General features: G+C 41.2%; 2 protein-coding genes across 5 annotated transcripts in view; both read right to left on the bottom strand.

The window, feature by feature from the left end:
- ddx46 (DEAD (Asp-Glu-Ala-Asp) box polypeptide 46) overlaps window positions 1–18,697 on the bottom strand; it is an 800,847-nt gene that overhangs the window by 238,108 nt on the left and 544,042 nt on the right. The window lies entirely within an intron of this gene.
- Window positions 390–18,697, bottom strand: part of fnip1 (folliculin interacting protein 1) — a 43,587-nt gene continuing 25,279 nt past the window's right edge. For 3 of the 4 annotated variants that reach the window (XM_087299216.1, XM_087299215.1, XM_087299217.1), the window contains 10 exons: window positions 17,622–17,757; window positions 16,353–16,554; window positions 16,184–16,269; window positions 11,278–11,424; window positions 10,507–10,676; window positions 8,591–9,746; window positions 8,267–8,432; window positions 6,410–6,604; window positions 4,518–4,633; window positions 392–3,648 (listed from right to left, as the gene is read on the bottom strand). In XM_087299216.1, the coding sequence (XP_087155342.1) occupies window positions 3,570–3,648; window positions 4,518–4,633; window positions 6,410–6,604; window positions 8,267–8,432; window positions 8,591–9,746; window positions 10,507–10,676; window positions 11,278–11,424; window positions 16,184–16,269; window positions 16,353–16,554; window positions 17,622–17,757 (2,453 nt within the window). In that variant the 3' untranslated portion in view covers window positions 392–3,569. Of the gene's footprint in view, window positions 3,649–4,517; window positions 4,634–6,409; window positions 6,605–8,266; window positions 8,433–8,590; window positions 9,747–10,506; window positions 10,677–11,277; window positions 11,425–16,183; window positions 16,270–16,352; window positions 16,555–17,621; window positions 17,758–18,697 lie in introns of all 4 variants that reach the window. The other variant, NM_001127465.2, reaches the window with a different exon arrangement.

The following is an 18,697-nucleotide window of genomic DNA, read 5'->3' as shown; positions in this document are numbered from 1 at the left end:
TTAAAGCGACAGTCACCAAAACACAATTAGGATCAAAGCCTGAAAGTGTCAGGGAGTTGGAGAACATTACAGTGTGTGTTTGAGTTTGAGCTGAAATAGCTCAGATAGACACAGCAGAGACGCATTTACAGCTTGTAATAAGGAGCAGAATGGGACATATATCTAGGTATTTCGCAAAATGTAAACACAACCCGTTTTGCTTTAGCTTTGCTGTTGTTGTTTAGGGTTCTAGTGAACAGTCAGGTATGGTGAAACGCTCTTCAAATCCCCACCTCAAATAAAACCATACATTTGTTATTTTAGACATCCTGCGAGCCGTTATACATTTACATACAGACACAGACTGAGAGGGATAAAGCTGCTGTAATGCATACACAATCAACATCATGTATATCTGTATTGTTGCCATATTTATTGCACAGGATCCCCATAAAAACTGGGAAACAAAGAGAAGTCAAAAAGAAGGCATTATGTACAAATACATCAAGAAAATCTAAGCAGTATATACAACATTTATCAACGCATGCCATGTGAATAAATTATTATTATTTTCTGTATAAAGAAACAATCAGATATAAATACATCATCTGCAGAGGAGACGTGAAGACAGAGCTTTCCTCTACAACATCAAATGAATTGCATGTTTCCCTCGTACATGTGTTAACCAGCTAAAACCAAGAAAGCAAAGTCCGTTTGTGTTCATGTCGTGTTGATTAAGACTGTACGACCCAAAAACCATCCAATCGCTCTCTCCCAGGTAAACAATCCGGCGGCGAGGGAAGCGGAGTCTGCATGAAGAGTTTCAGCATTTCAGTCCTGAAAACACATGATTGTTGACTGTTCCTGGATCAGCCTTAATACAGGTATGTTACACAGCATGTCACGTCTAAACGACTAACTAAACAAAAATACATCCCTTAATCCTTCCCGTGGGACAGGTAAACGCTCGTGTTACCGATAAAGTGACTTTGCCCAAAACAGGTACACCATAAAGCTGAATCCTCGGAGCTCCTTCATGCCACGCTTCCACCGTGATTGGGTGAAAAATGAAAACGTCACCTCGAAATGTTTGATTCAGCATGGTAGAAAAGTGTGTGAGGTAGAGCTCAGTTCAGCCGCACAGGGTTCATCCTCTTGTAAACACATTGAAAAATAAAAATATTGCATGATTGTCACAATTAATGAACAGAAATCAAGAAAATCATAAAACTGATTTGATAAGTGCTGAAGGAGCAGGTCTGGATTTGACGAAGGGCCGAGAGCGGCTTCAGTGTTTGTTCTTGATGGATCTTCTTTGGCTTCTACAATCTGACGATGCTTGAAGAGACGAGAAGGTAAAGAAAGGAAGAAAGAAAGGAAGAGTGGGTCTCATTCACTAATGATTGTGTTCTGCGCACATGAGAGCTGTGAAGGTTTTCCTCCTGATCCACAACGCGAGCGCACACACATGAGTGTTCTTAAACTCGTTCTTCTGTCAGTCAATTCATTCATTCATTTTCTTGTCGGCTTAGTCCCTTTAATAATCTGGGTTCGCCACAGCGGAATGAAACTTATCCAGCACGTTTTTACGCAGCGGATGCCCTTCCAGCCGCAACCCATCTCTGGGAAACATCCACACATACACTAGGGACAATTTAGCCTACCCAATTCACCTGCACCGCATGTCTTTGGACAGTGGGGGAAACGGGAGCACCCGGAGGAAACCCATGCGAAGGCAGAGAGAAAATGCAAACTCCACATAGAAACTCCAACTGAGCCGAGGCTCGAACCAGCGACCTTCTTGCCGTGAGGTAACAGCACTACCTACTGCGCCACTGCCTCGCCCGTCATTTGCATAATACACGCCCACATCAGCTCCATATAAGGGCTTTCCTCAAAGCCTCAAAGAGAAAATTACAAGATGAATGAAGAAGAGCTAATGATGGCTCTGAAACTACAGAAAGAGAGGTTTACGGCTCATTCACACAGGGCGTCAGCTTCAACGCTTCCCATTCACTGTGAATGGGTGACGTCAGGCGTTGCCGAACTGCATTGTGGATCCATCGGCGCTGATTCAGAGGCGTTGCTCAATGCAGAAGTTGGGACTAGCTCAATATTTCAAGCGGCGACGGAAGCGTCAGCCAATCAGATCGCTGTCTGCAAATACACCAGCTAGACAGTGGCCTATTGGCGACAGAATTTCATTGGCTGACGCTGCTATGACGATCGCATCAGACACATCTTTAGTCAAGCGTTGACGTTGACCCGCCGTGTGAATGGGGCGTTAATGCTAATGAGGGTTTGATGTTGGATGTGGAACGCACATATAAAAACACACTGCACTTCTGTGGACTTTAGAAAAGACTCTTAAAGAGCAGAGCGCTGCGTGTTTTATGTTGCTAGGCAACCACTGCATCAACGCTCCTCATGCTCAGCCGCTTTTTCTCCATCCGTCAAAACATGTAGATGGAAAACCATTTTAAAATGACGCCGCTCGCCATAATGAAAAACCCATCCTGCGTGATCGAGACCTGAACAGCCATTCATCAATCTGTCTGCTCTCTAAAGGCGCCGTTTCCTGAGACACACTGATCATCTCTACACAGGATTCAGCAGCTGATTGTCGTTTGGATCTCTATTAATATACTGTAATATCAACTGTTGATGTCTAGATACTCTTCATTCACCCTGTAAATAACATCACTAGTTATATGTAGGGCTCTTTATGCATGTTTATAAGACCTCAGGCACGCATAATTCTTCAGACCCTCCAGAGTTTCACAAATTGCTGAATTTACGGTAAACTCCAGTGAACATCAGCTCATTGTGTGGAGTCCTCGTTTCTGATAAATGCTGCAGATTTCCTGCACATATTCACCAGTCGGGACACGGACTCTCGCCGTCTGCATGGTGTCGCATTCAGAAACATAATCCTGGTGAATAATCTGATATATAAATATATTAGAATGATGATATTATCACATGTGCTTCTCATGCAGTGTGTGATCCGTGTGAACACGTTCAAAGCCTGTTTAAAGTAGGCCACGCGAGATGTTGTCAAACCACACGGATGCATTATTCTGCATTTCAGATATGATCCAGCAGCTTCAGGGCTGAGGTCTAGGTTCTCTCTGTGTTTGCTTTATATAATTACAGAAATCAAGTCAGAAAATCTACATAAATGAAGATGTGCATGTCTGTGCATTTACACCGCAGAACAATATCAGCAATCGATCAGTTCAGAGTCAATAAGTCTGATTATCTGTCATGAAATGCTGGAGGGGCTGATTGCTGTGTGCCCGTGCCATCAGCTGCTCTGGACTGTTTTCCTACATTTAGAACCGATCACGGTGCGGAAGTGTTGATGACTCGTGACAGATCCGCATGGTTAGTGAATGAGACCCGGTGTACAGTGGAATTGTGCATCTAGCACCAGGAGTCGGCTGTTCTGTGGTCAGCAGAGGACACCTGTGGGCCGCCAGCGGGTGAGGGAGCATCTGTCCTGCAGTCTGCTCACCCGCAGGCTCCCTGGGGCCCGCTGGAGTCCTGGACCTGCAGACGCCGAGGGGAATGAGTGCGTGTCTGCGCGCCTACAGCAGGATCTGGGCCACGTGCGGGGAGTGTGTGCTGGCGATGGCTGCGAGCAGGGGAAGATCATTGGACTCGATCCTGCGGAGAGAAGAACAGCAGAGCGTCACTTAAGGAAACATGTATGTATGTGTGTATGTATCTATGTGTGTGTGTGTGTGTGTGTTTCCATCCACCTATTATTATGAGCATTTTGAATATATGAAAAACGCTTCATGGATATGACAGAAGCACATTTTGAAAAATCCACATTAAAAGATCTAAGATGGACAAAGCTTTATTTGATGAAAATAAATGCACATAACCTCTGCTGTAGACAGATGTAGAGAGTGAAGCCTGCGCATGCGCTTCATCAGTGTGTGTGTGTGTGTGTGTGTGTGTATGCTCACCCCAGCAGCATGATAGATATATCAGTGTGTTTAAGAGTGAGTGAGTGTGAGAGTTAGTGTCTAAGTGTGTACGTGCGTGTGAGTGCACTGCAAAAAATGCTTTTCTTGCTTAGATATTTTGTCTTATTTCTAGTCTAAATATCTAAAATTTCTTATATTAAGAAGCATTTTCTAGACAAGCAAAACTAATTGTCTTGTTTTGAGAAATAAAATGCCAATATTAAGTGAGTTTTTGCGTAAAACAAGCAAAATAATCTGCCAATGGGGTCAGCAAATTAATCTTGTTTTTTCTTTTGACGTTAGATTATTTTGCTCACCCCATTGGCAGATTATTTTGCTTGTTTTACGGAAAAACTCACTTATTATTGGCATATTATTTCTCAAAACAAGACAGAATGTTTTGCTTGTCTAGAAAATTCTTCTTGATTTAGGAATTGTGAGATATTTGGACTAGAAACAAGACAAAAAATCTACGTAAGAAAAGCATTTTTTGCAGTGTAAGTGTGTGTGTGTGTGTGTGTGTGTGTGTGTGTGTGTGTGTGTGTGTGTGTGTATTCTCACCCCAGCACCATGCCCAGCTCCTTCACATGCACCCGTGTTTGTCCTCTCAGATACTCTGCCAGCATCTTACTCTTAAAGTAGAGCTCCTGCAGACGGTCCTCCAGATGCATGATACACTGAAACACACACACACAGTTTACTTCCATATCAGCTTCAATGGCCATATTTACTCAAATTTATGAATGACAGGTGTCTATAAAACATGCGTTACTGACCATAAAACAACAATAAATAACATTTAAAACAGGTTTTTTAGAATAACTTTGATCAAAATTCTGCAACTACCCAAACTGGTAGCCATTCACTTCCATAGTAAGAAAAAATACTAAGTCAGTCAGTGGCTGCTGATTTCCAACATTCTTCAAAATATCATCTTTTGAGTTGGACTGCAGAAATGAACTCAGTCAGGTTTGGAATAAATGAAATGAAGAGAGCAGATGTAATGACTGAGTGACAGACAGGATCATCTGAGGAAGCTAGTCTGGCTAAAATCAACTCAATCTGAGAGTGCTGATGTACAGCGCTGGCGCCCTCTGCAGGACTGCAGAACAATCACAGCGTGAGGGGAAAAGGGGGCGGGGCATGTTGGGATGTGGGCTTCTTTAAGACTTCTATTAACATTGCTTACCAAAACTGACCTTGTGCATTTTTAATACTGTAAATGACACGTTTGACCTAAAAAAAAATAAAAAAATAAATAAAACAGAACTACAAATGCGCTGACTAAAGTATTATTACACTTCATGCAGTTTAAAATAACAATATTGCTAAACTGTAAATGTGGACTACTAGTAAAAGGCAAATATATTTTATTTCTTATAATCTGTTTCTGAAGACACTTTATTTTAAATGTACAATTACAGCTATTAAACTTATAGAACTGAAGTAAATGGTGTGAAATGTTAAGGGAAAACTTCAGTTGATCTAGTTGTGCTGGAGATGAAGTGTGTTTAAATACACTGCACATTCAGAGTTTCCTCTGTAACCCGCAGATCTCGCAGCCTTTATTTATACTTCAGTTAATGTAAAACAGCTGTGGACACTAGAGGTCTATTTAACTATTCACAGCACATTTCAGTCATGCATGCACACTACTTGCGTGCATCTAATTATAGTCATCAATACATGTGATCATTTAAAATTAAACTCCGGACTTGACTAATTAGTGTGATGATGTCCATTATTATGTTAATGTGTATCTGTCTGCCCTGCAGTGACCCAAGACGGACTGATGGAGGCGCTGTTTCTATTGTTCATCAGCTGTTAGTCAATGTAAGCCCATCATTTTTTTTGAGTCAGATTTTTTTTCTTATAATAATAATAATAATAATAATAATAATAATAATAGTAATAAACAGATTCCTCAAACTGCATTAACAACATTTGAAATGCATGTAATTTTCCACTGTCTATAATTGTACTTTTTTCTCATTTCACAATAGTTCAAAGATCTTTGATGTTTATTCATTATTATTATTATTATTATAATTAGAAAAAAAATCAGAATCAGTAAAAATCAGAATCAGCAGAAAATAAAATGAAATAATTCACAATTGGCCAAGATTCAGTGCATCTCCAGCTAAGTTTCCAGTCACTTATTTTTCATGAGCATTTTGGATTATGGCATAATAAAATGCTTAAAAGAAATGCCAAGACATGCGTACATTTTGAAAATGCACACAAAAAACTGATGCACAAAAATTGAGAGGGACAAACTATAATGTAAACACATTTACCCAATAAATTCCAGAATACCAGTAATTCCAAAACCCCATTTAGCAAAAAAAAAAAAAATCATAAATCACAAACTATCCAGTACACTGAATTTATTTGTACCTTTTCAAACACACAAGCTGTTATTGTGTATCTGTCAGTGTGTGCGAGTCACTCACGAAGTTTGGGGACAGGTTGAGGCGGTAGAGCTGGAGTGTGGACTGCAGCAGACCCGACACCAGGCTGGACACCAGCACCTCTTTACCCAGTTTCTCAGAGGAGCGTCTCTGGCTGCTGGCCACCGTCACCGTCCACTTCTCTGTGTCTGCAATAATGCACACGGCCTCCGCGATGGGCTCGTCCAGCACCGGATGCTGAAAACACACACACACACACACACACACACACACACTCAGTTTACATTCAACAGCTCTGCACTCAGGTACTGTCTCCAGTCTCCGCTTTACTTTCAGGCGTCTCTCCATTCCTTAAATGTATTTGTTTGTTTGTTTATTGCCACATCAGCACTTATGGCTATTACATGGCAAGATCACTATTAATAAAGACATATTACATAATTATAACCGTTTTTAAAATACAGTAAGATATTAAACAATAAACAAATAACTAAATTTACAATAAAACCCACACAATTTCTCAGTTCAATATTTGAGAAATATCTTAAAAACCTTCAAGGGGAAACTTTTTTCTCAGTGTAGAAATAGTCTAATGATCTGTAAAATTTCCGATTCTAATTGTTTTTACAATAGGATTTCATTAGTTAATGTATTTACTAAAGTGAACTAATTATGCATAATACTAGTATAGCATTTATTAATCACAGTTCAACATTTACCAATGCATTAACACACAAACTCATGCGTGTTATCATGAGCTAAGACTTTATTACTATTTACTAATATGAACAAATACTGTAATAAATGCACTGTTCACAGGTTGTTTACAATAGTAAATGCAGTAATGAACATTTACTAATACATCCTCATTGTAAAACGTAACCAACAAGTTATGACATGCATTATAGGAGATGATTAACTATAACCAAACGTTCATTTAAATATTACAATTATTATTATTATTATTATTAGGGCTGCACGGTGGGGCAGTGGGTAGCGCTCTCGCCTCAAAGCAAGAAGGTCGCTGGTTTGAGCCCCGGCTGTGTCAGTTGGTGTTTCTGTGTGGAGTTTGCATGTTCTCCCCATGTTGGCGTGGGTTTCCTCAGAGTGCTTCGGTTTCCCCTACAGTCCAAACACATGTGCTATAGGCGAATTGAATATTCTAAATTGTCCTTCATGTATGAGTGTGAATGGAAGTGTGTGGGTATTTCCCAGAGTTGCAGCTGGAAGGGCATCCGCTGTGTAAAACATGTGATGGACAAGTTGGCGGGTCATTCCCCTGTGGGGACCCCTGATTAATGAAGAGACGAAGCTGAAGAGAAAATGAATGAATGAACTAATTATTATAATTATTTAATTTTTTAACTGTCTCTGAAAAAGAAAATCACGTGACAAACTGGTCGGTATACCTCTATTGATTTATTATTCTTTTTAATCAACTTGATACCAAAGTACTTTTAACAACCCCAGTTAGCACAAACGCTAATTCAACACACATGTTGATAGTGATTCCTCAATGCATGAACATTAACAGACAACAGTTATCCATTATATGAGCGAATGCACAGGCACTATAATAAGCTATATGCTCCTCTCATTACGGCGGATTAATATCTGGTAGCCCGACTAGAAACCATAACAGCCCCGTTAGGTCAGGCTAGAGGTTTGTGAGCCCTGTAGTTTGACCTCTATTCCCTAGTAGAAGTTCATCTCAGCAACTTTGTGAACAGTTTTCGAGAAACAGTTCTTCCTGCTTTTTAAAGAGAAAACGTTTATTATAATACAGAAGTTTTGTGGATTTGGGCCAGAAGTCTAACGCGTTTGCAGAAAGGAGCTTCCTGAGGCATTGCAAGATAAGCTGGCTGGCAACAGCAGATGAAATGTGCATTTAGTGGTTACCTGCACAGCGTGAGCCAGGTCGGACACCAGGTTCTGCTTCAGCTTCTCATCGTTGGGGACTCCTTGCAGAACGAAGTCTGGAACGTATGAGGGGCAGTAACCTCCAAACAACGACCTGCCGAAGTTAGCGATGCTGGGTTTAGAGTAGTTCTCCACCAGCTTCGCCCTGCAAAACATCCAATCATGTTTATTATCAGCACTTTCACACACTTCTGCAAAGATCATGTGTGTACTTTAGGGGTCATATGACACAACATGTTTATATTTGTGTGTGTGTGTGCACTGCAATACAGCAAATGATGTAGAGTTTAATATCAGACTCACCCGGGCAGCGGCAGCTCCAGCTCGTCCTGGAAGTCGCTGTCGAAGGCTCCATCGGGGTCCGCTCTGGGCAGATCGGGGCCTGCGTCCTCGCTCTCGCTGTCCCCCAGAGCGCTGTCCGAGCTCTCGTTTCGAGGGATCTCCCAGTCATTCAGAGGAGCTGCTTTCTTCTGCTCTACAGCTGAAGGGACACTCAGAGAGATCTCAATGCCTTTATCCAGATCAGCAGAACTGCAGCTTTTACAGCAGCCGGCGTCCACACGCACACACTCCAGCTGCACATCGGACTTGTCTTTCGGTGCATGTTTCCCGTAGACATCATCAATAGTCAAGGTCTGCACAGGGTTGTCCTCACTGAAGTACTCCTCAAACATGTCCACACAGTCCTCCTGCGCACTCGCACTCCACCGAGGCGTCCTTCCAGTCACAAATTCTCTGGATTTACTCTTGATTTGGTCCACTTGGAGTTTATTCTCAGTGTTAGTCTGCTGAGCGTCTCTGAGGAGCTTCTGCTTGTGTCTCCGTATCTCCTGCTCCACCTTCTGCTGCCGGCTCTCCAGGTCAGATTCAGGAGACATGGAGTCGCCGATGAGGAATGTGACTTTGGCTGAGGGTTCGATGTCTGGAAAGCTCTTGTCCGGGGGTTTTTTCTCCAGCAGTGAGTCGGACGGATGGTGGATCCTGATGGGAACGCCTCCAGCTTCAGCCTGCGCCTCCTGCACCTCCACGGAGGCTCTTCTCTCAGACGGAGAGGTGGATCCCACTTTGACTAGGGTCTCCAGCCGGGTGTCGAACAGTGGGCTGTCGGCCACTCTGCAGACCGGAACATCACTGGTGTGCTCTGTCTGGTGTTCGTCTGGGTTTGCAGGGTCAGATTTGTCCCCCTGGCTCAGGTAGTCTCGGCTGGGTTTGTGCATAGTGACCAGCACATACTCGGACTCCTCCACCTCTCCGCGGCGCAGTGATGTGGTGATGAGGGATCCGGGCATCACGATGGCCTCGTCCTCGGCGCTCTCCAGCAGGTGTGTTTCCAGCAGCTCCGAGCAGCGGATGAAGTAGGTGAGCAGGTAGAGGAGTCGCTGCACCAGCTCCTGCCGCCGGCCCACCACCACCGTACGGGACAGACGCACCGGCGAGCCGATCGCCCCGTACAGGTCACCTACAGCAAGCACACTATCAGCAATGGAGTATATACACACAGACTTAATTTTCAGTCAGCCAGTAGAGTAGCTCCCTGTACCCTCATTCACTATTCCCTACAATAGTCCACTAATATAGTCCACTTACAGCAGTGAATGAAATGAGTGAGTGAATTCCAGCATTCAGTGCACTGAAGGAATGCTGTTTGTTTGTGTTTTAATACATCCCTAACACAGATTTACATTTCTGGCTCAGACCCTGTGATAGTCATTTAACCCTCTGTCTATCAGTAACCAAACAAAGACTTTTCATTTCAGTCCACAAACATTACAGTATTTAAATCATATTGTATTTTTAAACTTTACACTAGTTTATACACCTGGATTGTGCTTTAGACACCATCTAGTGGTCAGACGTGGAAATTCATTCAGCATGCATACAGTGCATTATGGGCTGATTGTAGCTGTTGGGTGTTCATGGGTCGAAGACTCGTTATTGCTGTGCATTGTGGGTTGATTGAGTGCACTTCATATCGTTCACCATGGTTTCAGACACCACTAGAAATGGTGCTGCCTAAACCAGAGCACTATTAAGGGTATAGCGGTGCGATTTCAGATACAGCCGGTGTTTATCTCCATCCCTAATCAAACACACCTGCTGGTAAAAACGTCATGCTTATGTTTTCATTTTCAGGCGTGTTTGATTAGGCATGGAGTGTTTTGGTGATTTCCATCAAAGCTCCACTAGGGGGCGAACCTCATGATTTCTGCGTGATTTACCGAGCTGTGCCCAGAGCGGGTTGTAGGGGTGTGTTTTCGCCAGCATGTCCACACTCTGCGAGGAGTGTTTCTCCAGGAAGATCTGAATGGGTGGCTGACCGTTCGGCATGACCGTGGGAACCCAGGCCAGATGATTAGTGAGCACCGCAGTCAGAAGTGCAGGAAGGAATCTAATGAAGGAGAGAAAGCAAGCCAAGACAAGTTAATAATAAAAACAGGACCACCACTCACATTGATCACAGCATGCAATGAGTATTCTAAATCTGCTCTTTATGTATGCAACAAGCTTTAAGATGCATGTGATCTACAGCATCTATGTCTATTTTCAAACTGTTTTTTTAATTGAATATGGTTTTTACTATTTTAAGTACCTTAAAAAAAAATAACCTTCCTGGTGAAATAAATAATTAAATATATATTCAAACATGTAAATAAACAAAGCAATAAATAAGTATATAAATAAGTCAAACAAGTAAATAAAAAAAATACAAAAAAGTCAAATAAACAAGTAAAAGTAAATAAACAAAACATATATGATAAAAATAAAAGAAAAATATGCAAACAAGTAAATAAATATACAAGTCAAACAAATAATAACAATAAAAAAAAACAAGTAAATAATTTAGAAATTAAATAAGCAAAAAAGTAAACAAGTAAATAAGTAATTACGTAAACAAATAAACAAATGAGTAAGTAAATAATCAAATAAACATAGAAAGTAAACATAATAAAGATGGATTAAATAGAGCAGTGTGAGTGCGGTTACTGAACTGGTTCTTGGAGGCCTGCTCCATCAGCAGGGCCAGCTCCCTCATGAAGTGTCCACAGAGCTGGTTCTTCTCTGGGGGTCCAGACATCATGGTGAGCCAGACGGGCTCTGGCACTCGTGGCATCGTGTACAGGTTGCAGATGGTGGTCCTAAAAAAACAGAAAAGCTTTTGTCAGACGCTAAAACAAACGGCACTTGATCGCACAGGGCTGTCCCGGCCGGCGAAGGCCTGTTCAGCATATTTAACATCTGACACAGCAGAGGAACACAGGCTGCAGGCCAGAGCTCAACAAGGGAGATGTTACAGTAGCTAAAGCTGAGAGATAGGAATAAATACAAATACCATAGTACAAATCATCTGCAGGCCCACAGGAAATATTTATTAAAGTATATATATTTTTAAATCACTATCATTATTGTGCCGTCGCATAAAGCCAGACTATTTTGAGGGATGTAAACAATAACAATAGTCCTAATGCATTTCCTGTTTTACATTTTTAATTTCTATGGCTTTGAGAATCTAAAACGACTCGCATACTGAATGTTATGATAGCTGTTTTAATTTAAGTTATGATTAAATTGCATCTTGATATTGTTATGAAATAGTTTGACAAAAAGAGGGAGCTGTTCATGTGCCAATGACATCAGCACATTGAAATGATCAATAGTTTTAATTTCGGTTTCTCTCAGTCGAGAGTAACACACATGCAGATTATTCCTGTGGCTGGGTAAACGTGGAAACCTTGGAAATATTTGATAGTAAGTGCTATATTTTTTACCATTATTCAAGGGTCATATTGGTTTTATTCCACCTGTATTTTGTTGTAAAAACACTTCTTCGTGGCTTACATGCCATGCTGGTGGTGTAACGTGCTCATTTTGCTAATATTCTAGATAAATGGTCTCATTTAATGGGTTTTCCTCATGTGTATTAAGATTTGTACAAAAACTATGTACAGTAGTAACATTTCAACGTCAAGCTGGTTGAATTAAACATTAAATTATATGCATACTTTTCCCCTTTTTATGTTGGTGTTTCACAGAAAAAAGTAGTATATAAAGAAAAACAAACAGCAATACAGACAATAATGTTCCCCGAACTGCTTTCTGCTGTTCTTACGCGATCTGTTAAACATTTGCTTAAGCAACAATTACTTAGGACAGAATCATAATTATTATTATGCCTAGTATTTGTAGTACTTTTATAGCAATTTAAACCTCTCCTTCAGTACGTGCAAGGAGAAACAAAACGCTAAAGTTTCACTGCATTAATTCTGTGTAAGAATAACCGTGTGTGTCTAATGCTCGGACACAATCACACACACCAGCCACAGCAGATGTGTGACACCACTGAACATGTTGTTTTGCATTGGCACTGCTGACAGGTAACGCTTGAAATATAAACCTCATGCGTGTTGTCCTGAGATGCATCAGTTACATCAGGTTTGCACTTTCTTCTTGTGCTTGAATGTTAAAATGGCCATGTAATGCCCCCAACCAAGAGTTTGAGACCCCTGCTTTATAGGTTCAAGTACTCTTCAATACTGATGCCAGTTTTTTTGTGGTATCGGTGGCATGTATGATGCTAATATGATGAACTGTTAGGAGACCAGCAAAGACTGATAAGAAGAACTGCTCCAGCTGAACAAGTGCCCCTCTGCTTCACTATACACCAAGCAGAGTTCAGGACACGCAGGACATCATCAGAGGAGCAATGCATGCTGTAAAGTGAGCAGCAGGGAGATCTCCCACATGTCGTTTCCAGGTACTGCTGCTGATTATGCGTAGGGAAAGATGCAGATAGCGGGAGCGCACCGATAACAACGTGACACTTGGAAGAAGGACAAACCCTTCCCAAGCCGTACTACTCTTCTCAGTACTGAAGTTAGTGTGTAGTGAGCTATAAAAAGCTTCAGCTCACAGACAGAACCGTTTTAGCTCTGGATTAGGTAAGAGTTATGAAGCCGAGGTCTACTTTCATGAACCCAGGCTTCCCCCTACAAGCCAAATGTCAAATTCATTGACTTTTCCAGACTTTCACTGACTGAAAAGCTCAATTTCCATGATCAATAATGAACAGAAAATACAGGCTGCATTTGTGTTGTGAACTGAACAGAAAAACACAGCCACTGACAGTATTATGGTACAGCCAGCTAACAGCATGTGACCCGAGGAAAAATGGCACAAAAAAGCCTAATCATAACAGTAGGCAAAACGCATAACAACGCATAAACACAGTACAAACACAACATTGAGTAAACAGAAACCAAAAAAAAAACTTTTAAATATGACAAACAATAATCAATGACATTTTATGATTTGGACAAATAATAATAATAATAATAATAATAAATAAAAAAAATCCTAGACTTTTATTATATAATATACACATTTTAAAATTCTATGATATTCCAGAAATCTCTGTGACCCGTGGGAACCGTAAAGCGACACCTTGAGCTGTGGACTGACAGAAAACAACATGCACGTTCCTTCATCAGTCCAGCTCATTGGAATTGATTTTTTTACAGGTACCCACACTACACTACAGCTACTAAACTCATATTAACACATTTATTAGTTGTCGCAGGCATGATAGAATATTTGGAAGAATTAATCAAAATTAATGAATTCAATTTTGTACCATAAAGGTCTCATTCTAGAATAACGACACATTAAGCATCTCCCATTTATTTCAGTTGAACTGGAAAAAAATAAAACAAATGTATTTACAGTAAACTGAACAGATTATAACTGTAAAAATAAAAAATGCTTTAATATAATAGGGAACCAAGCGTCACCGTCCCGCTCTCCCTCGTGAAGCTAATACGGAAGTATCTGAAACTGCAACTCATGGAGATTCCGCTAGTCCAGGCTCCATAGGAGCAGATTTCTATTGAGCCCAGTGTTAAAATGGTAAACTTTACAGCAGAAAAAAAGGATTTACAGCCTGATACAAAGAACGATTTTGGTGTACATTGCTAATATTACCCTTCATGACAACTGTGAGGGGGTACATTTTTTTTTTAACTTATCCATTTCATTTTTATTAAGTCTGCACAATTAAAGGAGTGGCCATTTGAGTGGCAGCTAGGTCTCGCTGGTCACAGTCACCTCAGCTGATTCCGGCTGATTAGCTGCTGAACTCTGCATATTCATTGCATTGTGTTGTTTTGTGTGGCTTTACACAGTCAGTCGCCCTTTGGAATCATTTCTTTCAAATATCAGATGATTTGGTATGCTGTGTACACTTAATTGTGCTCAAACGTGGTCTCCATTTCCCAGATGAGTGAAATGATATACTTGTACACCATCTCTATACATGTATTTGCTTGATTTAGGATCATTTATAATGTTCTTTAGAGCTGTACTGCACTCCAGAATCTGCCAGACTGATCAGCTGTAGGCTCTAGATCAGTCATCTGAAGTGTCGTCATACAGTGTTCTGCTGGAGTTCATCAATAGTCCTGCATTTACTAACACACACTATATCTGAAGTGTTTGGAAGTGATTTAAGTTTTCCTCCTTTAGTAATAAGAAAACCGTCATAAGAACAATGTTTAGTGGCTCAGTGTGTTACAGCAGTGTCTTTAAAAGACTAAACGCTTCATTGATATAGTGAACAGCCGAGCACATGTGGTCAGAACACAAGCGAGTCGCAGGTAATGAAGTATTCAGAGTTTCTCCCACAGAAAAGCCCGTCTAAGCAAAATGCCAGCAGGCGACTGTTGCTCCGCTCACGCTCCGCCTCTTTGCCCTTATTTGGTTACCCCCGGCTGGAGCGATGATGCACGAACAAAATGGCACCGGCTGGCGACGTCTACTAGCTTCATTTGCGCTTTTCAGAAACCTATAGGTGACGTCACGGATACTACATCCTTATCTTTTACAGTCTATGTAGGGAGCATTTGAGTCTGGTTTTAACTGCCTTGCAGACTTGCCTACCACAGGAAGTGACCTCACTTTAGAGCAAGTCACATGCTTTTTCAGTCAGTGCTTAACAGATTGCACTACCTTTTTATAAAATAGAATAAATAACAAGGTTTCTGGACTGTCAAGCTTCATCCTTTCCTCTGATCCCACACCCGGATGAACGGAACACTCAGAGAGTGTAATAAGCCATGCGGAGGTGGGAAATCTGAAATATTTGTTTGTCTGTTCTCTTGCACATTATTGACTATTCTGGTCCGTCCTGACAGTGTGTGGGAGAGATAGTGTGTCGGCTCGGGTTGCTCTGGCCACTGACCAGCAGGCATATGACTGGAAGTATGAGAGTGTGTGTGTGTGTGTGTGTGTGTGTAGAGGATCACCCCTGAAGCTCTCACACACATTAAGCTTTTTTTTTTAAATACACCAGGACTGAAGAACAAGCCCTTCTGCACAAGAAAATTCATCAATTACCTGTCCAATACGGGTATAACACTACTCCTCTTTCAATATCTGACACTACACTGCAAAATCTTTTCTTACTGAGAGTTTTTTGTCTCGTTTCTGGTCCAAACATCTAACAATTTTTAAATTAAGAAGCATTTTCTAGACAAGTAAAACATACTGTAATCTATATACATCTATAATCCTCTTAGTCTATGCTGACATCATCTTCAGCAGCTCAAACACTCTAATGGCTAATGGACAGACGGCTGCTTCTCACTCAGGCCTGCTGATTATGCTAATGAGATGGAGAAATGGGAACTAGTGGGCGGGGCTTTCCCCCTCTGATGACACGTACAGCAGGAGAATGTCAATCACAGTGTTTCTGCATCAAGTCTGATTAGAACAAACACAACTCACTCATCTTTATCATTAAAGGCTGTTGAAGATACTCACACACACTGCTGACACACACAAACACACAACTGGGTTTAAACCCTGCATGCAAGTGATTTTTGCATAATTTTTGCACAAACTCACCTGAACTCATTCAGGCCGTCCACCATCCGACTGTACGCCAAGGCTCTCTGGTTGGCATCGGCTGACCTGCGGCTCAGTATCATCGCCTTCAAACACACACACACACAGAGATTGAGTTACACACATTGAGAGTGGACACACTCTTCTATAAACCCAGGCCGAGTCTAACCTGCTCGATGGCGCTCTTCAGTTTGTTCATGTGGCTCTCGAACAGTGGGAAGTGGGAGAAGAAGAAGTCCTGGAACTTTGTGTTTTCCTCCTCGTTGGGCGACAGCTGAAAGATGACCCCGATGGCGATCTTCTTCTTGCGGGCGACACCCAGACTCGGCCCGCTGCTCTCGTCAGACATGTTGAAGCTCTCCTCCACAGACCTGCAGAAACACATTTAATGATGCAATCACAGTCTAATAATGCAACAACGCCATCTCAGCTAGTCTGACTGTACTGCATGTGGCCGGCTGAAAAAGAGGCAGTAAAGACGTGTTACTGTGTTAGTAAAGCAGAATATCTGAAGAAAGAGATGCATCATGTAGTTTGAAGCCTGATGTCTGAGAAAATAAAACACTTCACTGACTTTATTGCAACAAAAAAAAAAATAAATGAAAAATTGATAATGTGCTGTAGCTGTTGTGCAGTAAAACTGTGTGTTGTGTGTGCATGTGTGAGTGAGTGTTAGACAAGCTGTAAGTGTGTGTGTGTGTGTGTGTGTGTGTGTGTGTGTGTGTGTGTGTGTGTGTGTGTGTGTGTGTGTGTGTGTGTGTGTGTGTGTGTGAATGAGAGCGGGAGAGAGATTGTGTGTGTTGCAAGTGTTTCAGACGAGCTGCGTGTGTGTTGAGCATGCATGCGTGTGTTAGACAAGCCGTGTGTCTTATGGTCCGTGTCCACTGAGTGGTACAGTACGGATTGGTATGGGTCACCTTTATCAGGTTTGCGTTTCCACTGCCAAAAGATCCCTTTAGATGGGTGTAGTGCATGACAAAGTTTAATTGAAAGTGATTTTTACTTGAGGAAATGTCACAGTAACACTGTACAGGTTGGTCATATATCATATGAGCAGAACTTCTCACAAAACAGATGCTTTATACACATCAATACTGTACAAATGTTCATTAATAACCTTACTATGAACATGACTTGATTATAACTGCAGATCAATGACAGTGTGAAATTACCTGCTGTATTGTCTGCGATCATATTAGATAAATAAATAAACAAATATATGAATACATCCCTCCGCCTTATGGTACCCTTTGCAAAGGGGGGCCAATAAGTGGTACGGTACGGTTTGCTTTCAGGTACCCTTTGACAGTGGAAACGGCCATAAAAGCGTACCGAACCGAAGCGTACCGTATCACTCAAGTGGAAACGGGCCATTAGACGAGCTGTTAAGTGTGTGTGTGTTAGAAAAGCTTTAAGTGTGTGTGTGTGTGTGTCGCACCATCTGGGGAAGACTCCGTTCTCCAGGCTGGTGGTCTGGCTGCGTAACCAGCGCCTCTGGTAACTGCTGGCACAGCTGCTGGTCAGAGAAGAGCCCGGAGACGGGAACGGTGTGATCAGCAGACTGCTTAAAGACGCTGTGTGTACAAGACAAGAGCAGGTCACACTCTACACACACACAGCTATTCAGAACAGCAAAGTCTAATACTGCAGTAAAACTGCATTAGATTACAGCGGTGTATGGTAGTATAATATACACGTTTAGTTATTAGTTATAATATATTTGGATAGTCGAGTTACCGAAGCAACAGCAGAATCACCACATTACATTACACGGAATCAAATCTAGCAATATTGATTTTGTTAGCTCGCATTGCTAGTTTTGGGCTGATCAATTCATCTGTGCATGACAGTAAGACAGAAAAAATAAATAAAGTAGTTGCCCTTGTAATCTTTAATTAAGATCTGTAAATGCACGTCTTGTTTTATTTCAGTCAGATTACACATCTTAGGAATTGGGCGGGGCTAACACTTAACCACACCCCTCCAGCTGTCAGTTTTGACATCTAACAGAAATAGTGAGCAGGAGGAGTCTGTTAGGCTGTAATAACTCTCCCCAAACCCTTTTCCCCATCTTTCTGAATCTAACGTCTACTTTACTACATCCAATCAGCTCGCAGTAAATTAAAAAAAAGCCACACCCACTGTTTACTTATTTGATATATTTCATTTCTCTAGGAACTGCATCACATTTCGAGAAAAACAAAACAATCGCACCTTCCAGGTTATGGGCACTTAAACTTGAATAATAGTATGGTTTAAAAACACTACAGTATTTGCTATGGATTACTACAGTATTTAATTTTTTATATGGGTTCATTATATATGCACAACTGAACCACTGAATCAGATTCACAAAAGTCAGTCATTGTTTGCTGATCTGTGTATTGAGAGCAAGTGATGGCACAAACGTTGTGAAGCAAAACACAAAATTAAATTAAATTAAGAAAATAAGAAAATTAAATATAATAAAAAAATAAATTAATTATAAAAAATACAATAAAAAAATAAATAAAA

Source organism: Danio rerio, chromosome 21, assembly GCF_052040795.2.
Source record: "Danio rerio strain M-AB ecotype USA chromosome 21, GRCz13ab, whole genome shotgun sequence".
Lineage (NCBI taxonomy): Eukaryota > Metazoa > Chordata > Actinopteri > Cypriniformes > Danionidae > Danio > Danio rerio.
The sequence above is the reverse complement of the archived record's forward strand: the minus strand, read 5'-3'. Positions and strand labels throughout refer to the sequence as shown.